General features: G+C 35.9%; 1 protein-coding gene across 1 annotated transcript in view; it reads right to left on the bottom strand.

Moving 5' to 3' along the window:
- pik3r3b (phosphoinositide-3-kinase, regulatory subunit 3b (gamma)) overlaps positions 1–23299 on the bottom strand; it is a 171137-nt gene that overhangs the window by 67225 nt on the left and 80613 nt on the right. The window contains exons 5-7 of the mRNA XM_051896973.1: positions 16355–16486; positions 10037–10238; positions 6487–6572 (exon numbers count right to left, since the gene is read on the bottom strand). Of these exons, the coding sequence (XP_051752933.1) occupies positions 6487–6572; positions 10037–10238; positions 16355–16486 (420 nt within the window). The remainder of the gene's footprint in view (positions 1–6486; positions 6573–10036; positions 10239–16354; positions 16487–23299) is intronic.

Genomic DNA, 23299 nt, shown 5'->3' with positions numbered 1-23299 from the left:
CAGTAATGAGTCTCCTGGCTTCATGCCTGTTCTTTCCACACTGGCTATTTCATATCAAATATTTGAGTAAGATTAGGTGGCATATCGCCAGAGGATATGATTCACAATGTGTATGTGTGATTGTGTGCGTGTCTATGGGGGTTTACGCTGCTAAACTTTAGGGACCAATCAGTCCTCAGACGTTAGTTATTTGACACAACCTCATTTTGGGGATAAAAAAAGATTAATAAATAAAGTAATTATTTTTTATTCTAAAAATCCTAAGGCTTGGCTTATGAATATTAATTATGTGCCATCACATAATTAATACTCAACAGGCCCAGTAGACCTTCCTGATTTAGGTCATAATTATTACTTTTTTTTATACTTAAAATAAATAAATAAATACATTATATGTGTGTATATGTATATATATATATAACATAAAAATATGTTGAAAAAAATACCTGACCATGACATTATTATCCAGTTAAAGTTAATTATTAGATCCTTGATGAGAAATTGAATTAATAAAAAGTGAATATGCTCCATGTCCACAATTCATATGAACTCTCCCTGTTTTTACAATGCAAATGAGCAAAGAATCTTGAACAACGTCACACATCAGCTGTGGCTAATTTTTCTCTGGATCACCTCATCAACAGTGGTAGAACTAGCTAAACCGCTTAAGATCGACCACGTCATATTAATCAGCGCTTGATTTGCCCTGTGCTAAGAGAAGGCAGGGGATCCTTAAAGGAAGATTAATGTGTTTTAGAGTGCAACCGAGGCAACCTTAATGAGATTGCTATCTCTTTAATGAAGAAATGGTGTAATCAGAGAGAGAAAGCCAGGGAATGAGAGAGAGAAAAGGGGAAAGAAAAGGCATCTGCTCTTCTTAAGCATTAAAGATCAGTTGAATTAGTCCATGGCGTATGAGGACAGCTTGACGCTAATATCACATGAAATATACAGTACAAAAGTAATCTTAAGCATTCTAAGTATAAAATGTCATGAATAGTTCAATCATTCATCATACCTGACCTCATCTACTCTCACGTTAACTGCCCACTCTTAAGACTTCAGCTCTACAACTGCCCATAATGACCAGGCTTGAGAGCTGTATGACCAAGCAGAAAGCCAAATTTGAGCTTGTGCTTGCAAATGACCCTAGATGGATGAAGATAGGGCAAGGAAAAAAGGGCTGTGGAACAAAGGCCATAGAGTGAGCAGCTCAAAGATTATTACATGGTACATTGAAGCATGTGATTGTGTGCAGCTGAGAGGCTGCGGAAGAAAGCACTGGTCATTTTCACTGGGTCATCTGGGACACCGGGTCAGCCAGTGGGGAATTCCATGAGGCTGCAACATGACCTCAGGAGAGAACGGGTGCATGTGTGCTTGTGTATATACGGAGGTTAAAGTCAGTGCTTGAGGGCTTGACCGAGAACAGCTTTGAGTGATGGGAAATGAAAGCTAGGAGGGACAGAGAAACATATATAGAGAGAGAGTGACAGATATAGATCTAACTTTTCAACACAACATAAATGAGCACTCTCTCAGCCAAAACCAAGAAATGTTATTTTATTTTCTTTATTTTTTTAAATGTGCCAACTCAGCACATTACTAAATGAGAAAGAATGAAACAACTAGAAAGATGGTTGAGTAAAAACAAACAAAAAAAGGATTCCATGGCCTTTAGATGATACAGAATTTAGACAACTCAGTCAATTTGTTTCCAAAATCAAGTGTGCTGCCTCGCTCCCTATTGCCTACATAGGCATCTGTTTTCTAATGTATCTTAGCAACATGCTAATGTCAAACTCTTTGAAAATTATTACATTTAGTATTTTAGATTTTACCAGTGTTTTGCGTTAGCATGTTGATAAGCTAACAGTGTGATAACCTCATCATAAACATACATAGCAAACACAACGCTAAGTTATAATAATCCTCAATGGTAACTCTTTACAATAAGGTTCTATTTGTTAATATTAGTTCATTCATTAGTTAACATGAATTAACAAATAACAATTCTTCTAAAGCATTTATTAGTCTTAGTTCATGTTAATTTCAACATTTACTAATACATTATTAAAGGATTAGTTCACACTAAAATTAAAATTACCCCAAGGTTTACTCACCCACAAGCCATCCGAGGTGTATATGACTTTTTTTCTTTCTGATGAACACACAACGTCAGTTACACTTTTTTCGTAAGTTGAATATGGAAGGCGTAGGACGTAGTGTAAGTGTTTTGAACTGCGAGAGGCATTACACTTTCTTCGTAAGTTGAATGCGGAAGGCGGTCTGGCGGAAGCTAGATATTTTACTTCATAACTTGTTAAATATGGATATTTTTCTTACACAAACACATCACTTTGCTTCAGAAGGCCTTTATTAACTCACCGGAGCAGTGTGGAGTATGTTTATGATGATATAAGATAACTATAAATATTTTGACAAATGTTTTGCTCATTTTAGTTAATCTTGGTTAATGCATGAACTAGCATTAACTAATGGGACCTTATTGTGAAGTGTTACTTGAATTTTTAATTCAGTATTAAATGAAATGCACTTTTATTTTAGGAATGCACCAATATTACATTTCTAGCTGATGGTTATTTTTATGCCATGGTCTATAACCAATAAATGGCCTATATTAAATGTATATACAACTTTGCCTAAATAAATTACAAATAAAACACTACAAACTTTTAAAGTGGATCGCCTCATCACTAGTTTATTATTTCTTTTGGCTTGTCAGCCACCTTGGATTTATTCTTTTACTGACCTCATTGCAATGCATTATGGGATTATCTTCTTTTTAATGGACACGTGTTGCTGCCTTAGAATGTGTTTTCAACTGATCATAATAAGAAATGTTTCTTCAGCACCAAATCAGCATATTAGCATCATTTCTGAAGGTTCATGTGACACTGAAAACTGTAAGTAATGGCTGCTAAAAAAAACAAAAAAAACAAAAAAAAAACAGCTTTGTCATTGCAGGGATAAATTACATTTTAAAATATATAAAAATAGAAATATTAAAACTGAAAACAGTAAACTGCAATAGCATGTCACAATATTCCTACATGCAAGGTTTTGGAACAGAGCAAGAATGACTCATATACACATTCAAAATGCTCGAAAAGTTGCATTTCCTCTGTTGTATCTCCATAAAGAAAAAGAACAGAAGTCTCCGACAGTGACAGAAAAAACTATAGTATAAGAGTGACTGTAACCTTTCCTAAACTGTATTCGTCATACTCTTCTCTTTGCTTTCTTGTATTTGCCTACTTTCCGTTTCTTTTCCTCTCTCACTTTCTCTCCAGAGCCCATGCTAACAGCCACAGTGAATCCATCAGCATTTGACAAGTGCAGTCATCCAAGAGAGAGTGAGCCTGACGTGGCCCCCAAAAGATTGCTCTTTAAACGCAATGTTTTGCCAACAAACTTTACCAAGCTGGAACACATTAGGGCCAAACTGGAAAGCCGGAGGCCCAGGAGGGGTCAGTTGTTTGCTAAAGCACTCTAAGTACATTACTGGGCTACCTCCAAAAAGGAAGTCATACATAAGTTGATGGGTTATGATGTGAATAAATGTGTTCTAACCCATTTTTTTTGCTCTGGCTGCTCTTTTGTGTTTTGTATAAAATCACATTTTGGGCTGTGAAGAGGTTCACTCTGCTCATAGGCCACCCATCCAGCCTCCTGTGCCTTCTGACCCCTGTTAATGTAGCCTTTAGCGAAAGAGATGATGAAACCATTAGGAAGGAGAGTCTCACTCAGTCTCTGCAGATTCTGAGTTAATTTATCCACACAAATTCAAAATGATGCTCGAGGGCTAGTAGTACTGTGCAAGTAAAATATGCAAGTGGAATAAAAATGTTTCTATTGTTTTTAATTTTTTTTTTTTTTTTTTAACCAGAAAGTTGCACTACCATTCAAAATGTGTAAGAAAAGAAAATAATAGTTGTATTGATCAAAGAATGCATTATACTGATAAAAAGTGACAGTAAAGACACTTATAATAATGCAAAAGATACCAATTTCAAATAAATGCTGTTCTTTTGAACTTTCAGTAGAAGAAAAAAAATCCTGGTTTCCACAAAAATATTAAGCAGCACAATGTTTTCAACAGTGATAATAATATGAAATGTTTCTTGAGCACCAATTCAGCATATTCGAATGATTTCTGAAGGATCATGTGACACTGAAGTCTAATGGCTGCTGAAATTCAGCTTTACCATCATATGAATCATAGGAATTCAAAAAAAAAAATGCATTCAAAAGCGTTTTCAATAACCTGCATATTGATAGCGGCTCCCTGATGCATGCAAATTATATACAATATAATTACCCAACTATATAATTGCGAGAGAACGCAAAAGCATTGAAATATATTTTTTCCTCCCATCTCATATTTTTTTCCATCATCATGTCCCTTTAGGGGCTCCATAGTTTGTTTCCTTTCCAAACATAGTTTGTTCAGCTTCAGGCACATCCCTAGTAATAACATGTCATAATGTTTTTACTATATTTGGATATAAACAAAATATGTAAATAAATGCAGCCTTGGTGAGCATAAGACATTTCTTTCAAAATCCATACCGACCCCAAACTTTGAACGGTACTGTATAACAACCAATCTAATTAAATAATTGAATATAGTTTAAAATAAGGGTAAAAGTCTGATAATGGCTATTAGTTCTAAGTAAGACTCAGCTTTAGCTTGCCACCCATATCATTACCCTCGTCTTGCCTTGGGGCTAAAGTTATGACTCCACAGCAGTAAGAGAAGGTCACACCAGACCCCATAAATCTGTGTATGTGTCCATGGGTGGTGCATTTATTAGCTCTAAGTTATAGTCTGTTACCTCATCCCAAACTGAGCCTGTGTGTCAGAGATTTTGTTGAGCAAAGTTTCGAATTACCTCTTAAAATTAATTCAGCTTTTGACCAACTTCAATGTTGAGCTCTTTTTTTGAGTGTTGAAGAAATTGGGTACAAACAGGAAAGATGTAATACTATGAATTAAAGTATTTGTCGGTGTTGTTGTGCACCTATATGTTTTCTCATGCTTGCTGCAGTCCAAAAATGATGTACTGCAAATTCAGAAATGAATGTACTATACATCATTCATTAAGTTGCTTAATGAAGTTGCTTAATTGCATCAAAAAATCCAACTGATCTAATTCATATTTATTGTATTCCTTTATTATAAAAAGCTAAGGCTAATGTTAACCTCCTGGAACAGTCTACGACTCCAGTCTATCTCCAGACTTCTAGGCCTATATTGCAGGAAGTTCAATGACTGAAACTCAAATGTTTGGATTGTACTGTAATGTTGAAAATGAACAAAGACATTTGTTTTCCTGTTCCAACCCCCTTTTCCTTGCCAAAAAGGGCCATTTGTAATTCCTAAAGGCACTTGAGGTGCTGATAAGTGATCAAGACCTGTAGGCCAAGATGTGTACATTGGGGGTCTGCTTATTGTCACACCTTTAGTATGGCAGGGGAAGCTGTAATCTGCTGATTGGTCAGTTTGAATATCTCACATTTGGGTTTCAGTCACATGGTCAAGGAAGGGATAAAAGAAGATTGTAACTGTTGCTCTGCCTCTTCTTTTCTCTGGGCTTTTATCTCTTTTCTTTGTCTCTGCTTCTTGGGGGCTTTGCTCTTCCTTTCTACATGAGCTCTGCCTTCCATCTCACTTTCTCTCTACACTTTATCTCTCTCTCAATCAATCTCTCTCTCTCTCTCTTTCTATCTCTCAGGTAACATTTTACATACATGCTGGGTACAACTTAATGGTATATGTTTTTATCATCTCATACATCTATTTTGTTACTATTTCAAGTGTAACCATAACCAGATATTGTCATTAAACCCTTTCAATTACAAATGATGTGCTAACTAGCTATCCAGTTTTAACTTTGAAGTCCTACCTATTGCAATACAATATAGTCACACTATAGCAACGCTCTCCCACATATTTTGCTCTTCTAGCTGAGCTTATTTCCATCATTGGTATAAGTAGCAGTGGGTGGTAATAGACAAGAAATGTACAGTTTTACACCATCATACTAATAACGTTTCTTCAGTCATTTGGCAATCCTGCAACCTGAACCACTGTAGTGAAACCACCCTTACAGTACATAAGGAAAAAATAAAGGGCGTGTCAAGCCAGAAGATCCATAATAACAAAGTTTTGTCAGGTCTGAGTGGAGTAAAGAAGCAGCAATCTATGGAGGCAAGTATCATGAACATTTACTGAACCCACATCAACTAATCCATTTTCTCAACCTCTCTTTCTAACACACACAATTCATTGGCCTAGATCCACAGAAGATACTACCTCACATCTACTTCCAGAAATGTCCATCCTCAAAAGATGTGGTGATCCAATAAGCTTACAATCACATAGTTCCAAAAGTGAGTTATTAAAATTCAAGGCAAACCTACAGAAGATAAAGAAAATAATGAGAACCGCTGATGGCCTACCTGGAGCAGCTTGTATCTCCACTAGGCCTCCAACCATGATAAGTGCCTCAAGAATCTTCACATGGTGTTCTGGGTTTACATCCGCACTGGAGTGAGAGAGAGAGAGATTTTAAGAGAAAGTACACAGTAAAACCTCCAGTGTTAAATGAACACTGTTAGTGTTAAATTAACATTGCCAGTGTTTATATAATCCACACCAGATTATATAAACACCGGGTGACACTGGAAGTGTTAATTTAACACTGGATGTTTTACTGTGTATATATAGTCACGCTATAGTTAAAAAAAGTGTCATTAGACTTAAACAAATGCTCTGATATACAACTGCTAGTCATGAAACATGGAAAGTTCAGATTAAAAAAAAAATAAGTTAAACTTATATTCACACACATACAACACACATCAAGAGTTGGCCATAATCTCTCACACACATAGGTCATGTCATGAGCTGCAGCAGCTGATCTACTTGGCGAACTTATGACTGCTTATTTACGAGTCAGAACTCGATTGGATTTTTAGAGGCGAATGTTCATTTGTTTATGTATTCAGATGTAATTCTGGTCTTGTGATGCCTCAGTGACCTCAGGTAGTGACTGAAGCTGATGACTAACCAAAAATGACTGTTTGAGGCATAATGCAATCTCTTTCCCTCCTCCACTTCCACATCCTCTCTCTATCTCTCGCTCTTTGCCTGAACTACCCCAGAGCCATAAGACAATTGACAGGCCGCTAACAGCAGGGAAAGTCCCACTGGAGCCTCTTGGCAGAGGGACAGGAAAGCAGCTCACAATCGAATAAGAGCAAGGCAACTTAATGGACTACAATGTGCTGACTGAGTTAACAGTGACTCACTTGCACACTACCCTTTATTATGTGCACTAAAGTCCTTCATTTAGGAGGGCACTTTATAGAGGGTGTGATGTCACCAGCTATTTAACTGAGTTATGGCTAGTTATATATCCAAATATTACCATGGTATTACCATATTATTTGAACATGCACCATGCTGATACCACAATTTCCTTAAAAGAAAATACCATAATATATGAATATGATATTTATTCTGTACCACTGTGTGCACTTACGTTCAAAAATAATACAGTAAAAACAGCAATATTATGAAATATTTTTACAATTTAAAATAACTGTTTTTTATTTTAATATATTTAAAATGTAATTTATTCAAAGCTGAATTTTCAGCATCATTACTTCAGTGTCACATGATCCTTTAGAAATCCTTTTAATATGCTGATTTGGTGCTCAAGAAACAATTTTTTTTATCATCAATTTTAAAAACAGTTGCTGCTGCTGCTGAATAGTTTTGTGGAAATCCTTTTTCTCATGATTCATTAATAAATAGAATGTTCAAAGGAACAGCATTTATTTGAAATGGAAATCTTTTGTAACATTATAAAAAGTCTTTACTGTCACTTTTGAACAATTAATGTGTCCTCACTGAATAAAAGGTAGACCATAATGAAGGTAACTTAGTGTAAGTATAAGGTAACTTATATCAAATTATAACAAGATAAATGACTGTGACTTGGGTCTGAGTTAAAAGTCATTACTTTTCTGTACCAGCTGCATTACAATAGAAATATGTTTGAGACTGGAAAAGAATGTGTTATATCATTATAGTCTGATACAGAGGTCTGGTACATAATAACAGTCAGATTACATAAATAGTGAGTTATCAACATTCATTCCTGGCACTCTTCAATTGGAAAGTACAAGGTATTGTAACATAGTGCACCTCATTTTAATAAGCATTCCCATCTGTTGTATGTTATGTGCTGTTCCTCTCAGGAGACTACTGGAGCTGCAGCCATTAAGGGCTGTCTTACAGTGGGCTGAGGGACAGATCAGAAATAACAGCTCCCTCATCTCTTTCTGCTCCACTTTAATTAAACTAGGGGAATAAAGATAGGCTTCGACATATGTTCAACTGGGCTTTCTGCTGAAACAAAGAACATGTATGCACATGCAAGTGTGAATGTGAGCATGTACGCCTTTAGTCATTTTTATAGGACTGTTTTTTCCGCAAGAGCAACCACAAAATTGAACATGATAATACATTCTTTTCCAGTCTCAAACATATTTCTATTGTAATGCAGCTGCTCTAGAAAAGTAATGACTTTTAACTCAGACCCAAGTCACAGTAATTTATCTTTTTACATAATTTGTTATAATTAAGTTACCTTACACTCATACAAATAAAGGTTTTTCATTGTTTCTTTGCAGCCCCTTATTCTGCATTTACACCATTCAAAAGTTTTAGATTTTTTTTTATTCAGCAAGGATTCATTAAATCAATTAACAAAAACTGACAAAATGACATTTATAATGTTACAAAACTATTTTAATTCTATATAAATGCTGTTCTTTTGAGCATTCTATTCATCATGCAATCCTGAATAAAATGTATGACGGTTAAAAAAAAAAAGCAGCACAACTGTTTTTAACATTGATAATAAGAAGTAATGTTTCTTTAGCATCAAATCAGTATATTAGAATGATTTCTGAAGAATCATGTGACACTGAAGACTGGAGTAATGATGCTGAAAATTCAGCTTTGCTATCATAACATTAAGTTCTTAAAGCTGCAGTCTGTACGTTTTGCCTCTTTGTCGCCATCTCTGTTTGAAACCTGCAACTGCAGTTATTTGCAAAATTATCATCTTTACGTGGGTTGTGCATCGGCACGACTCCTCAGCGCAGATGAATCTAATGTTTGCTGTCAGTCACCACGTTGGTGTGGATACTGTACTTCGGAATCATGGATTCTACGTCTTGGAAGTATGACCAAAATAAGAATTTTCACTAGAAAATGTCATCTGAACAAGTAAGTGACACTTTTGTTCTGACCAACTGAGAAAAAAAGCATTACAATAAATTGTGTTGCCAACGGTGATTAAATCTAACGATCGCTTAGCTCGGATCACGTCAAACCGTGCAATTTATTATTATTATTATTGTTATAATTTGTTCTCAAATTGTTAATGTAAACAACATCAGCATTGCGTAACTATATGTATTTTTAGTTTGTATTAACGTTACCTGTAGATTTCAATTTCTGTAGCCACTCTGCAGTCTGAAGTCTTTTGCTTACGACTACAGGTGAATCTCCAGTTGTCACTGATGATTGTCACTTGGACCATTCTGGATTATAATCCGCCATCAAAATGATAAGTTTAATTATTCCTGCTGCTGTGAGAAAAGGCTATAAATGATCCGCCGCCTGTAGCATCCTCCACATGCCATATAGCCTACTAGCTGGGACTCCATCTTTATGTAAACAGACGTGACGTAATGACGCAAAGACGAACGGCTGCATGCTCGAATTTCCCGCAGAAACCCACCAGTACCACTCTTATTAGAAAACATTATTACAAGCTTACTGTTGTGAATCGGGCTAAGGTAAGGAGATAGTTTTGAACACTGGCTGGTTATGTACTTGCTCAAAAATTGATTTTGGATCAATTAAAGACTTGTAGATTTCAGTCTCTTAAAAGACTGTAGATTTCAGTTGACTACAAGTTATTTACAGTACCTGAAGTGGTTGTTTTTGAAGATGGCCTCACTGTAGGCCAGAGCCAGAAGCCTGGGGCTTGCCTGAGCTGCTCCGCGACTTTCAGACACCTTGCTTAGGTGTCGGGTCAGGTGAACCAGGAGCTGGTGGTTAGCCTGAGGGACACTGGGGGAGTCAAGGATTCTTTTCAGCTGCTGTCCACACTCCTCCATGCTTTGGGTCTCTAAGATAGATAGATAGATAGATAGATAGACAGAGAGAGAGAGAGAGAGAGAGAGAGAGAGAGAGAGAGAGAGAGAGACTGACTATGTTATAGAGCAGTTGTTCTCAACCTTTGTGACTTAAAGGCCCTTTTGAATGGCTGTCAATGCATAAGATGCTTTTAGCAGCCAGATGATGCAGTACCAACATCTACCACTAGGGAATAACAGGCTAAGCATCCAGTGGTTCTAATAATATAGGTGTAACTCAAACAGCACCAATGAACATTGGGGCACATAAAAACACAAACCCCATGACCTGGGACTGGAAAGTCAGCTCAGCAGGAGTTAAAGTGCTAGCCTAACATTGCCCTCGAGTCCATTGTCTATGAGCACCCACAAGGACAATGCAGTTATTTCGACAGCTTCCAACATATTGATGAGCTCCTTTGAGATGGGGTTTCCCACAGCAAAGAGGCCAGCATCTGTGATTCAGGCTTATTTGAGCTAAAGTGGACCCTAGTGGCACAGCAAAGATATGAGCATTTCATCCCTAAGTCCCTTACACACAATGAAAATTTGTCTTCATCAGCCAAAGGAACAGGTATACAGTCTCTATATCAATGCAAAACATCAACCACTCTGAAAAGTACAGAATGAGGGGAAATTTACTAAGAATGAACTTATGATACCACTGTTGATTTGGAATGCATGCCTGGTTATAGTTCTTGTCACTATCATTTGACAAATAATTGCCACCATGATCGATAGAAAAGGTACACAGCATCTCGTTTAAACAAAATTTTCTTTACACCTGTTTTTCCACATACAATGTTCAAGGACTCCAATCATGAAGGAATTTAGCTTATAGAGATGTAATACATGCTATGTTGATTCTAAGCTACTTATTAAATTATGATTTTAAGCCACCAAAGTATATATGATTTATATTAAACAGATATATTATATTATATGTTTAAATACATAAATAAATAAAACATTGGCAATTATAAATAAGTACATATTATATTATATTATATTATATTATATTATATTACATTACATTATAAAAATTAACACATACTCTTCCTATAAATCTTATTATTGTAGTTAGCTTTCTCCATACTTCGATAAAATTCCTAAAATGTACACATTATTTTCTCATTCCCCTTTCATTTTTGAAATAATAGTCATAGTCATAATTTTGTGTCAAGGGTGTCAGCTTGCAGATAGGCCAGTCCTGCAATACACTCAGTAAATCTTACCTGTCACAACACATTCAATGTAAGTAAAGATTACTGCCTAAAAGCTGCTCTCCCACTACCCCCAACAAACACACAGACTCAGTCCCCTGCCAACTGCATTTCCTGCATGAATTATGAGCATGAACAAAGCCATTAAGGTGTTGGCTGGTTAAGGCGCTTCTGCCATAGTGCTTATAGAAGATAAGTGCTAAGAGGTCAAAGGTTATGAGCAGTGGGTGGCAGGGGGTCGAGTGATGAATGTCTGACAATCTGCCGATCAGAAAATGGGTCAGTACTTTGACCTTGGCCTGAGACTTACTGACCATCGATACAAGAGGGTTTCTATCTACAAGTTATATGCATGCACTCAGTAATACATGCACAGACACAGACACCCATGCCCCCAGTCTGGAGCCGGACAGTCCTACCCTGTGCTGCCTCCTGGAGATTACCGATAGAGACTGACCCCTGTTCAATAGAGGCCAGCGTCATGGGCTGTAGGCCACGGCTGGGAACTTGGCCGAGTCCATCTGGACTCAGCACGACACAACCGGGGGAAGGGGAGCCCTGCAGACAGCCAATCGCATTCCTGGAAGAGGGAACACTGGCTCCTGGCCAGCCAGATTGGCACCGGTGCTCAAGGCATGAGAGATACCACTGAGTAATGCTCTTAACATGAAACTTAGACACTCAACTGTACTCAAAAACACTAAATGGAGCCAGATCTACCAGACTGTTTGCACTTTTCTTCTACTAAATAAAACTGTCATGCTTTAGGAAGCAAAATTTTGTTGTTTCCTGTTAGATTTAAAGCTTGAAATACATTCGATTTTTCTACCCTCAAGTCACGCATAAAACTCCTGGAGTTTTGGATAACATGGTATTTAAAAAATGGATTTAACAGCTTGAATTGGTTTGTTGATTAAATTAAGGATATCAAACAAAAGCATGCCTGATTTCACAATCAAATGGATTTCATCCAGGAAAGAGGGAGGTAGGATTTGGCATTGTTAAGGGCACCCCATGACAAAGGGACTTTCCAGAAAAGCTTATTTGTCATAATAGCCCATTGATTTTTAAGAACGGTTATTGCATAAATGCTGAATATGCCATATGGCACACCCTACAGTGACTTAGCATTATAAGATTTGAAGACACATTGACCCAATACACAATGTATTATAAACCCAAGTGCATTATTGTGAGTCATTGTCTTGATTTTTGTTCACTGCATCACAAAATGAATATTAATTATTATTAGTAGTTATTATGATGTAATATTTCACTTCAGATCTTGCTATTGGTTTAAGTAATGCACATAACACACATAAAATTGAATTGTTAGGTGTATAAGCCTATGTTTAAGTAATGCACAAAACACACATACAATTAAATTGTTAGGTGTACAAGCCTATCAATGAAATATGTTCCTATTGCATGATCTAAACGGAACTAAAATAACTGCAATTAGACTTACCACTCCATGGGACCAATCATGGAACTAATCAAAACATTATAAAGTGAATGATCTGTCAATGATTTTTAGAAGATTGCAGATTGACAGTATTGCAGATCGAAGGCATGAACCGTAGACAAATACATTTAGTAAAAAAGTAGATCATAGAGACACTCCTTGAAATCTTAAAATTAAAATTATACAATAAATAAATAAATATACAGCACCAAAATCTTTCTTAGTAGCCTATGTATTTTTGTCATTTCCAGTAAAGATATCGAAATATTCTCAAAAAAACAAAAAACAAAACAAAACAAAACAAAACATATATTTATTTGAGAAACTAAATCTTATAAGATTCGAAAATGATATGTATTACACACATACATGGTTCATACCTAAAAATGTGTGTGTGTGGGGGGTGAGTTTAGATATTTTTAGTGGAAAAATAAAGTGTGCACTTTGCAGTGTATATCCTTAAATATTATTCAATCAATACATTTAAGGATATAAGTTGTCTGCAAGAACTCTCAGGCATCAGAAACATGATGCTGCATTACTCGGCGAGGGTGCTTACATAATTCTGTTTGTCCTTACAAAGTCAGGCAACACTTATGAGCAACCAGGCATATCTAAAAGATGGGGCAGACTCTGTGTACGCTTGTTTCATTTTCAGTGGGAGTAATGCAGAGCGAAGTCAGAGAGAGATGGTGTGAACCTACCCTCCGGCATAGTAGCGCCCCCACTAATACATACACACACCCTCTGCCTCTCTCTTTCTATCACACTACTTTTGTTCTCGGCCTCTCTCAAGCCTCTTTCTGCCCACTGAACATTTTGCATTTATATTGTGAAGAGGACAAACATACCCACCCAATTTAGTTAGCATTTTACCTGAGGAAATTTTTAAAATTTCAATTCTGACATAATTTACTCACCTGCATTTTGAAGTTTGAAGAACTGTACTGGATGGCAATTATAAAGAATGGACACTGAGACTTTCAAGCTTCAAAAATGAAAAAAGCTTCAAAAAGTATCAAAAAAGTGATACTATTCGTTATTCACTGAAAATTTACTTATATCCTAGATTTCCTTGGCAAGTTTAGAGTTGATGAGAGTCAACTGAACAAATTCTTTAGAGCCGTGTCTTTTAAATGACTTAGTTAGTCCAGTTTCCAAAATCAGACTAGTCCATTTCTCAAGTTCAATTGTTCGATTTTAGAAGACTTCGAATCGGGGCTGGCCTATGGCATAGGTGGTTAGGGCGCAAAATGACAGGGGAGGCAGAGAGGCTTGAGAGGCAGAGGAAAGCAAGAGCACCCTCATTTGATACTGTTTGACAAACGCTCAAGTGCATATTTGTGTTTGCGCTCTGGAGAATGCCAAATGTTTCTATTTACAACGTGTTTTTGCAGCGTTGAGCAATAAAGCCAATCACAGACATGTCTGTTGATCTCTTGAACGCAATGGCCAATCAGAGTTAGTCAGAATCCACTCACCGCCCAAACCCCGGTGTTTTTGTCCAGTGCTGACTTTGAGGTCTGCATGCTCGCAAATCCTCTCATTATAATGGAACTTTGTGAGATCGCAATGAACTGAAATGAGTGACAGTTTTTTGGTGATCTAAAATGGAGCACTCTTTGCGTGCGTTTATGCCAATTAACATCCTTTTAGTACTTCAGATTACAATATGTTTATCATAAAGTTGACATCAACAGAAAAAAACAAAATAGTAACATAAAAACATAAAAAATGTTATGTAAACAAGTTAACGACTCTTCATGGCTGACATTGATGACTGAATAACATTGAAATTCTGAATTAGCTGTATTAGAATCTCTTTAATGGCAATCCTAACACTGTGGGCCGTATTTGCTTGTTTTAAACCGCAAATAAAGTGCAGTGTGTTTTCTTTAAAATAAATTTAAGCTTCTGAAATGGTTTTTTTTTTCTTTTTTTTTTTTTCTCAGTTATATTGCTACTTCCTTTTATTTGACCAAAAAACTCCAAAGTGTCTTCTTTTAAAAGAAACCATTACTGACTGTAGTCTATCGACAGTTTTCATTTGACGTCATGCCCTGAGGAAAACAATGCTTTCCTCCATTGCCCGCCAGTCATTTTTACCAGGTTTGTAGTAAAATGTAATGTCGTAAGACAGTGATATTAAAAGACCAAATTCAATATACACCTTATTGATAATGCATACTTTGTACAGACAAACAAATGAATACAGAATATTAATGCAACACGAGGTTTCTCGTTAAGCTTTTTTTTTCCATCGAAAACTATTATAAAGAAAACGTGTTGCATTCATATTCTGGGCTCATCTGCTTGCCTGTATATAGTATGATAATCAAAAAGGGTTAAACTGAATCTGATCTTTTAATATCACTGTTTTAGTACATTAAGGCACTTTAAGGGTGGGTTGCACTAAGGATTCTTTAGTCTGGAGTCGGTTCACCCTCCGCCTATGCTGCTTGATCAACCCTTTAATAATTGTAACGGTCTTTCTGCATAGTTAATCTGTGTTTAAAATAACTCGACTTAAAATAAAACCCAGACCAACAAATCCTTGATTAGTGTAAAACTTTGCTTAATTTAATCTTTACTGGTGCAACCCACCCTAGTGTTTTTCACGTTAGCTTTTTAAAAAAAAATCGTCCCGCTGGTTTTAGTGATTGAAATACCGCAGGTGCTGTATATGGATCACAAGTGCCCAAAACTTGCATCTTGTTTACATATTTTTGTTTTTAAGATGGAAAATTGACAGGCTTGTGCTGCAGTTACATGGCTGTTTTGCCCTCCAGGGCTCCGCAACAATCACGTGACTGAAAACTATGAATTTGCAATCATTTAAGTTTAAGTATGTCATTTTCCAGTGTGTGCTCAAAAATGGAGATGACATGTAAAAGGCTAGTTTATTACACTTTTTTTTTTTGTCAATTTGCAGTTTGTTTAATTCTTGTGTGATTCTTTTTTTTCCAGATTAGTTAGTTGCTTATTTTCACCATTTATTTACTTCATATTTATGTTAATGTTTATCACTATTCATCTTATATTATAGTAAATTGCAGTTAATATGAAAGATAAGCATTTGCTTAATTTTTGGGGTTTGGCTTCTGGGGGGCACTATCTAAAATCACACCTAAGACACCAACAAAATTTGGTGCTTTCTGCTTAGAATTTAGAATACTTGTACTATAGACTACTAGTCATAAATACTTTACGATTTTTATGTTTTTGTTTTTTTCCCCCCACTTTTATGCTATTACTGTATGATACTTTTATGTTGCATTTTTTTCATTTTAACACTTAAAAGCCAAATGTGTGTGTATATACAGTGTATATATATATATATATATATATATATAGTATATAGTATATATATGGATATAAAATATAAAAATTGTGGTATTTAAATGCTTTGAGCTCAGCTTACCCTGAGCAGTGTAGACCAGCTCGCTGTACACTACAGCTGGGATGAGTGGGCAGGGCAATTCCTGAATGTAACCCCTAAGAGTATCAGCCAAAATTGACAAGTCATATTGCTCAAAGTCCACCGCTGTTGGATCTGAGAAATAGAGAGAAAGAGAGAGAAAGAGAGAGAATGGTTAATTATAGGCTCCCAGAGTGCTTTCTCCATTATTTACCCTTCCAAACCATGTGCCCTTGGCAAAACCCTATAACGATTCACTTACAGTGGTGGTCAGATCCCCTGACCATTCCTACCCCCTCCGGGGACAATGATCCAGTCACAAGCTTAACAAAGAGAGTAAATTTGAGTGGAAACCTCCCGGTCAATAACTCAAAGCCTAGAATAATGGCAGCTTGGAAGACTGCAATTATACAGTAGTAATTTTAAAAGGCTCTTCATTGTGATGAAATTATAATGGCATATTGATGTATTGGAAAGGTGTAAAAGGCACTGGCAGATCTCACACATATTTCAGATCAGAGCTTTTTTCATTTATAGTTTAGATATAACTGCAGATACTTTCCTACTGTACAATCCACAATGCCTGCAGAATGTTGGACATTGAAACCCCATTTTTAGAAACTGAATAATGTGGGAAAAAATGTAGAGCTCAGAAGCATGTGAGTAATTTTGACACATTCATTGCACATGTCAGACATCTGGATAAAACTATGAAAACTATTTTGAGCCGTCCATCTTTAACATTGAAGTCTCTAGTTACTGAGACTTGTTAAAAAACACGAATTCATGAATCATTCTAAATAATCTCTTTCTCATTTCTGTACTGAAAGGAAGTAAATGAGTAGTCTAAGTTAGGTAAGGACAGGGTTTTCTTGCAAAAACAGAAAAAAAAAAAAAAAAAATCTCTACAAGATCTGTGTAGCTAGCCAGTGTTCATTTACACATGGTTTTTGTTTCATTCATGTCCTTTAATTTTTTTATTTAATTTTTTTTCATTAATGGTTGTTTTCAAGTTTGTTTAAGAGTTGAATTAAAAAAATATATATATTTATTTTAATAATAATATTTTGTTTTCATGTTTGAGAGACTGTTTAGGATATTATGTTGTGGTAATGGTATTCACAAAATTAGTTACACATTCATTCATATTTGTCAAGAGTGTTTGAATTAAATTTGGTTTAATATGGCTATGATGCATCTTTTTCATCTCATCCTTGGAATGAATGAATGAATGAATGAATGAACGAACAAATTCTTCACTGCTCTCCAACGTCCTATGCCATTTTAATATAAGAAAAGTGTTTGACCCCCATGGCTAAATTGTAATTGTATTGATCATCCCTCTGACTAATTGTAAAATAAAGTTTCCCTGCGATCAGGTTCCAGTGAAATCAAAAACCCATTAAGCTTTGCTGATGACCTTTTCTCTCTAAATGTGATTAGTTTGTTGACTTGCCATTATGCCTGCTTCCAATGCAAAGCTTGGTATTCTAGATGAACCAGGTAAGTAATACAAACTGCTTGGGAGGGACCTACAATGGCAGATGAAACCATAAAAAGACCGTAAAATAACCTAAAAAGCCCACAGTAACAGAATTTAAATATATATATATATATACGTTGAACATCAAAAAATAAACAGAACATTATGTGTGGAGAGTCTTTTTTCTTGAATGCAATTTAGTGTAGTATACAATGAGGTTAGTGAAACTCTACAACAATTAAAAATGAGAACAAAAATGATTTAAGAATTTAAGACACTGCAACAAAATGCAAGATGCAAACACAACAGTCCATCTATGGCATGTTTACATTGAAAAACAATAGAAAAGCAGTGCAGTGGAATGCAAAACCTTTGTAACTCTAACATAAAAGTAGGCAAAACCACGCTCTAACTTTCATCAGATTTTCAAAAGATCTCTTCAAGGACGGCTGAATAATTTGTCTCGCCATCATGTTGATTGCACTTCTGAAAATGTGCAATTTATCAAGCCTCTAAAGAAATAGTGTTCTTCTACATTAAACTCACGTGGCTAACAAACTGTGCTGCATGGGCTAATATCAGGCTAGATTATTGCAGGGATTTTCCATAACCCAAGTCCCCCTCTATCACAGAGGAACAGTCATGCGAGAAACTACCACCTATTGATCACAGTTTCTCAATGAATCCCATTTACTGGTCGCAATGTCCATTCTGAGCTTCCACATGTATTTCTTATTTTGCTAATCTCCCTGACAGTGGATGCCCATCTGCCAATCTTTAATTTCTTGCCTGCCATTGCCCCAAATCGATTGTTTCCCCCTGCTTGGCTTGATCCATATATTGTTGGAGTGTGCTTTTAAATGCCCAGCTTGTAAAGTGTCTAATTCACTATAAACAGATTTGTTTAGGTCATCAAGAAGCATTTGCCCCATCCCCATCTCTCCATTCATTCATTTACATGCCTATCAATTAAACTCATTGTCAAATTCAATCCTCGAATCTGTCTAGCCTAAAACTATTGATTTGCCAAGCCTTTGTTTATTGTGCCTTATGTTGGCCACCGGGACACATAATCATTTATGATCATTTGGGCTTTACCCCACTCTCCACAGTGACCCTATAGTACCTGCTTAAAATGTGTAAAGAGATGTCACATGGTGAAGGACCAAAAGGTTGTGATAATAGCCTGAAAACCTTCAGACTGGTTTTAGAGGTTAGTGCTATAAGTTAAAAGCATTGAAACGAGTCATCACCATGATCCTTTGGGTAAAGGTCACCACTGGCTCTGGATAAAGCTGCCTCAGCTGGTCATTATCTGCTGTTAAAATTTTACAGATGGCTTAGTCCCTGTGGAAGCGCTGACCTACAAATCTCACATAGGCTATAGAGGAAAATAAAGGTGTAAATTATAGTGATCGAAAAAGCAGGAAATTGACGTCATATGTTCGTATAAAACTGTGTAGGAAATGCAAACTTTTTGCCTTGCCTGGAGTCTTATGTAGCATCAGACTGGGAAAAAAAAAAAAAAAAACCTACTTTGTGCGAAAAACATTTTTACAATTTTAACTCTGAAAGAGTTAACCATTATTGTATTCAGCAACCAGAAACTGCCCTTGGTTCATTTGTGGTCCATTCAAGCTGTTCTACTGAAGGAGAAAATGTCAAATGATCAAATTATTTTCAGTGAAGTTTTCGCATTAAATCTAATAATGATGATTAAAGCTAATGGAATGGTCCTGATAAAATGGTCAGAAAAACGTGGATAGGTGAACAGTGGTGCTTTTTCTGCCTAAGGGAATTAGATTCACTATAATTCCATTTGCCACATTATCTCATCTTTCACTCAGCTGCGCCATGCCGGCAACCCAACTCGCTTACAATGGTAAAAGCTGTGACTGTGTTGCATAAAAAGGAACAGTTGTCAAAATGTCACTGGCCTCTAAATCAAAAAACACCCCTAAGTACATTAGCTCCATAGAGAATAGAGATGGAATTAGTATGAATTTGCTCTGTAGTTCTTTACAATTCCTTCTTGTCAGGGGAAAGAAATATTTTTTTGCTTCGTATTAGCCTGATGTTTGGCCTTTTGTAAATAACACCAAGATGTCTGCTGACATTCATTTGAGAGAGTCATACACAACTGCAAGATGGACTGCAGTTTACAAATCTGATTGAGTAGCTTTGCAAGGACATGAAACTAGCTCAAGGTTCTGAAACTATTTACAATATTATATTTTAAAGAGATAGCTCATGTCTCTAAATATACCTCAGACATTATCAGTTTTATTTCAGAGCACTATTAGATAATTAACACAAAGCTCAAGTAAGTTTTAAGTTAAGTTGCTAAGATTTTCTTGGGTTTGGAGGAGAAAAACAATCAGTTTTATAATAATGAATCATGGTGTTACATTGGCAAACTAAATAAAAGAAATAAGGAACAAATATTTAATTTTTATTAGTTATTTCCTAACTTACTGTAATGGCCTGCTCATTGGCTTGCCTAGTACAATATCTAAATGACTTGTTTTATAAAGATAACTTGATCTTGGAAAAAGCACCACTTCATTTTAATAACACCGAATGAGTGGCTTTACTGCCTTACATCTAAGGTTTTCAGAGAAAGTAATCAGATTTCTCACAGTGGGAATCACGGTCGGTGTGCGTATGCATACAGAATGTTTGACTCGGCACCACATTGTGATTTTATGTTTGAAGCTCCCACACCGTGACAGAAATGGATCTGGATTTTTCCCTTTTTCCTTTTCTCTCCACTTGACTCACTTGCATTTTCACCCACACATCAAAGTGTTTCCTGCATGGCTTAGACGCCATACTGTGATCTCCTCATATGAACCAACATTTTTAAAACTGCGATCATGAATACCAAAAAGGCAGTTCACTCTGCTCTACTATCCATGTCCATTTCAGTGATCCGGATAAGATCTGGCTCAAGAAAACAAACTAATAATTAGGCTCACATGGAATCGGCATGCAAAAAAAACAAAAAAAACAAAAAAAAAAACGCTACCAATGAGATTGTAGTACTCCATTTAAAGGGATAGTTCACACAAAAATTAACATTTTATGATAATTTACTCACCTTCATGTCCTTCCAAACCTGTATGCATCCACAGAAGAAACAAATTTTTTTTTTTATAAATTTGTCCATACATTGAAAGTCAATAGGGTCCAATGTTGTTCGAACAGGTTTAGACTTAGGTTTAGGTGAACTGTCCCTTTAACACTTTTTATCACATTTAAATCCCATTCCACGAATGTTAAAATAAGTGCACAAAATGCAAAAATAGTCCACCGATTTCGCCTGGGCCTACTAATAATACACTCCCAGAAGTGATAACTCCCATTCCCCTATGATATTCATGACACTTTACCAGAATTACACACGCTTGGTGCCAGTCTGGACTGGAACAGTATGGAACAGAATACCTGACCCTGTCCAGGACACTTCCTGGCTTTGCATGTGCACATAAAGCCACGAAAATACACTCAAACAATGTCAAAGCATTCTGTTGGTCAATCCACAAATTCATGATCTACTAAGCCTACTTTAACCCTTAGCGTTGCTATCTGGTCCATGTTCTGTGTTCACTTGGCACTACCCTTGATCCCTCGCTTCAATTTCTCTGCTGTCTCCTCTATCTTCCTGTCACCAGCCACTCTCTGAAGCAACACAAGAGTCCCAGAGGCTTTTGTTTGTGGTATTTACGGATGCAAACAGAGAAAGGCATTCAGACACAAGGCTCGCAGAGGACATGCATCGGGGCATTTAAGGCCTTTGTGCATGGAGAATAACCAAACCCCAAATGGTCAGTTACTCTCACAGTTTATTTCAGGTGGTGGACCAATTTTATATATACTAGATATTAGGGGTGGGCGATATGACCAAAATCTATCACGATATGATACATTTTATTTCACGATAACAATATATATCACAATATAGTTATTTTTGCTTTAAATAAGGTTTTTATAATATAAAAATGTTTGATACCACTGAAATTTCATAATTCTTATCACCATTTTCAATATCTTTTAAAAAATTAATACTAGCCTAAAAAAAACTCTCAAGCTTACTGAAGACAAATAAACAGTGATAAAGAAAAAGCAAAGAAAACAAACTACAATAGAACAAAGACAAATAAAATAGACCTACCTGGAAAACTTCAAGCACTAGAAATACTACATAAAATATATAAAGTAACCAAATGTATAAACAAACACTGCATAGTCTTTACTGTGCAAATTAAATATCCATTTATTCTTAAAGTTACAAAAGTCAAGAGCAGTGATTCAGTCAAGAGCAGTGAAAGATTTTCTATAATTTGTCAATTTGACACAAAGGTATGTGTATTTAACCATTCAAGCCCAATTAGGCAGCAAAAAGCACTCAGTTCAGTTCTCATGCGCTTTATGAGCAGCAGCTTCAAGTCTCTCAGGACAGCACTGAAAAACAGTCTCTCAGAGAGCACGCGCATATACTGAAATGAGTTGTCTTTCGATGCTAATTGCACTTCAATGGTTTAAAATTATGGATGCACCGATATGATTTTTTGGGGCTGATACCGATACCAATTTTAACAAACAATTATTGCCCGATACCAATACCGATATTTGTCACCTCCTCTCTTATGTGAAATTTTGTCATCAAAATAGATAGTATTTTGATTATGTTTTCAATAAGCAAAGTTCAAAAACACCTGCATTAAAATATACTAGCAGGTTTATTACTGCATCATCAAATAATTTTTAATGAACATGGATTGGATCCATTTAACATTCAGCAGGCCTACATAAAGACAACAGAACAAAGATACATACGAAATAAACAGTGTTTTTTAGGTAGGTTTAATAGTTTTGAGGTAAAGAAATAAGTAAACAAATGTAAAATAACACTGCATATTCTTCACTGTATAAATTATATACATTTTAATCCTTCTTTATTGTAACAGACTTTATTGTGATTAATCTTCTAATTTTGTTTTTGTATACATTTTAATAATTTTTGTAAGTTTAAATTTTAAATTTTAAAATTTTGACGGGTGTTCTAGTCTACGGACTGACAAGGAGAGCACGCAGTTCTTCAGAGATTTAAAGTTTGTCAGTTTATTAAGCACCCCCGAAAAGTTATAAGATCTGTATGTGTTTGTTTACTGTTAGTTGTAATAAGTGTTTTGAGTAATTCGCTGTATGTAGATGATAATGCAATGGAGAGAGAGAGAGTTTAATGCGCACTTCTTGTGCTCTGTATTTTTTAGCTATTGTGGTGATTTTTTTGGAGTGAAAACGGACACAAATAAACATAATAAAACATCAGTAAAGTTTTAGTCATCATTCGGATGGAGTCCGCTACACTTATGAAAGTTACAAAAGTTATTTAGTCAAGAATAGTGTGCGATCTTTTGTTATTTGATTAACATTAAAGCGCAGACAGCAGCGCTAGGATT

Source organism: Ctenopharyngodon idella, chromosome 6 (genome assembly GCF_019924925.1).
Source record: "Ctenopharyngodon idella isolate HZGC_01 chromosome 6, HZGC01, whole genome shotgun sequence".
Lineage (NCBI taxonomy): Eukaryota > Metazoa > Chordata > Actinopteri > Cypriniformes > Xenocyprididae > Ctenopharyngodon > Ctenopharyngodon idella.
This window is presented reverse-complemented; position numbering and strand designations above follow the sequence as displayed.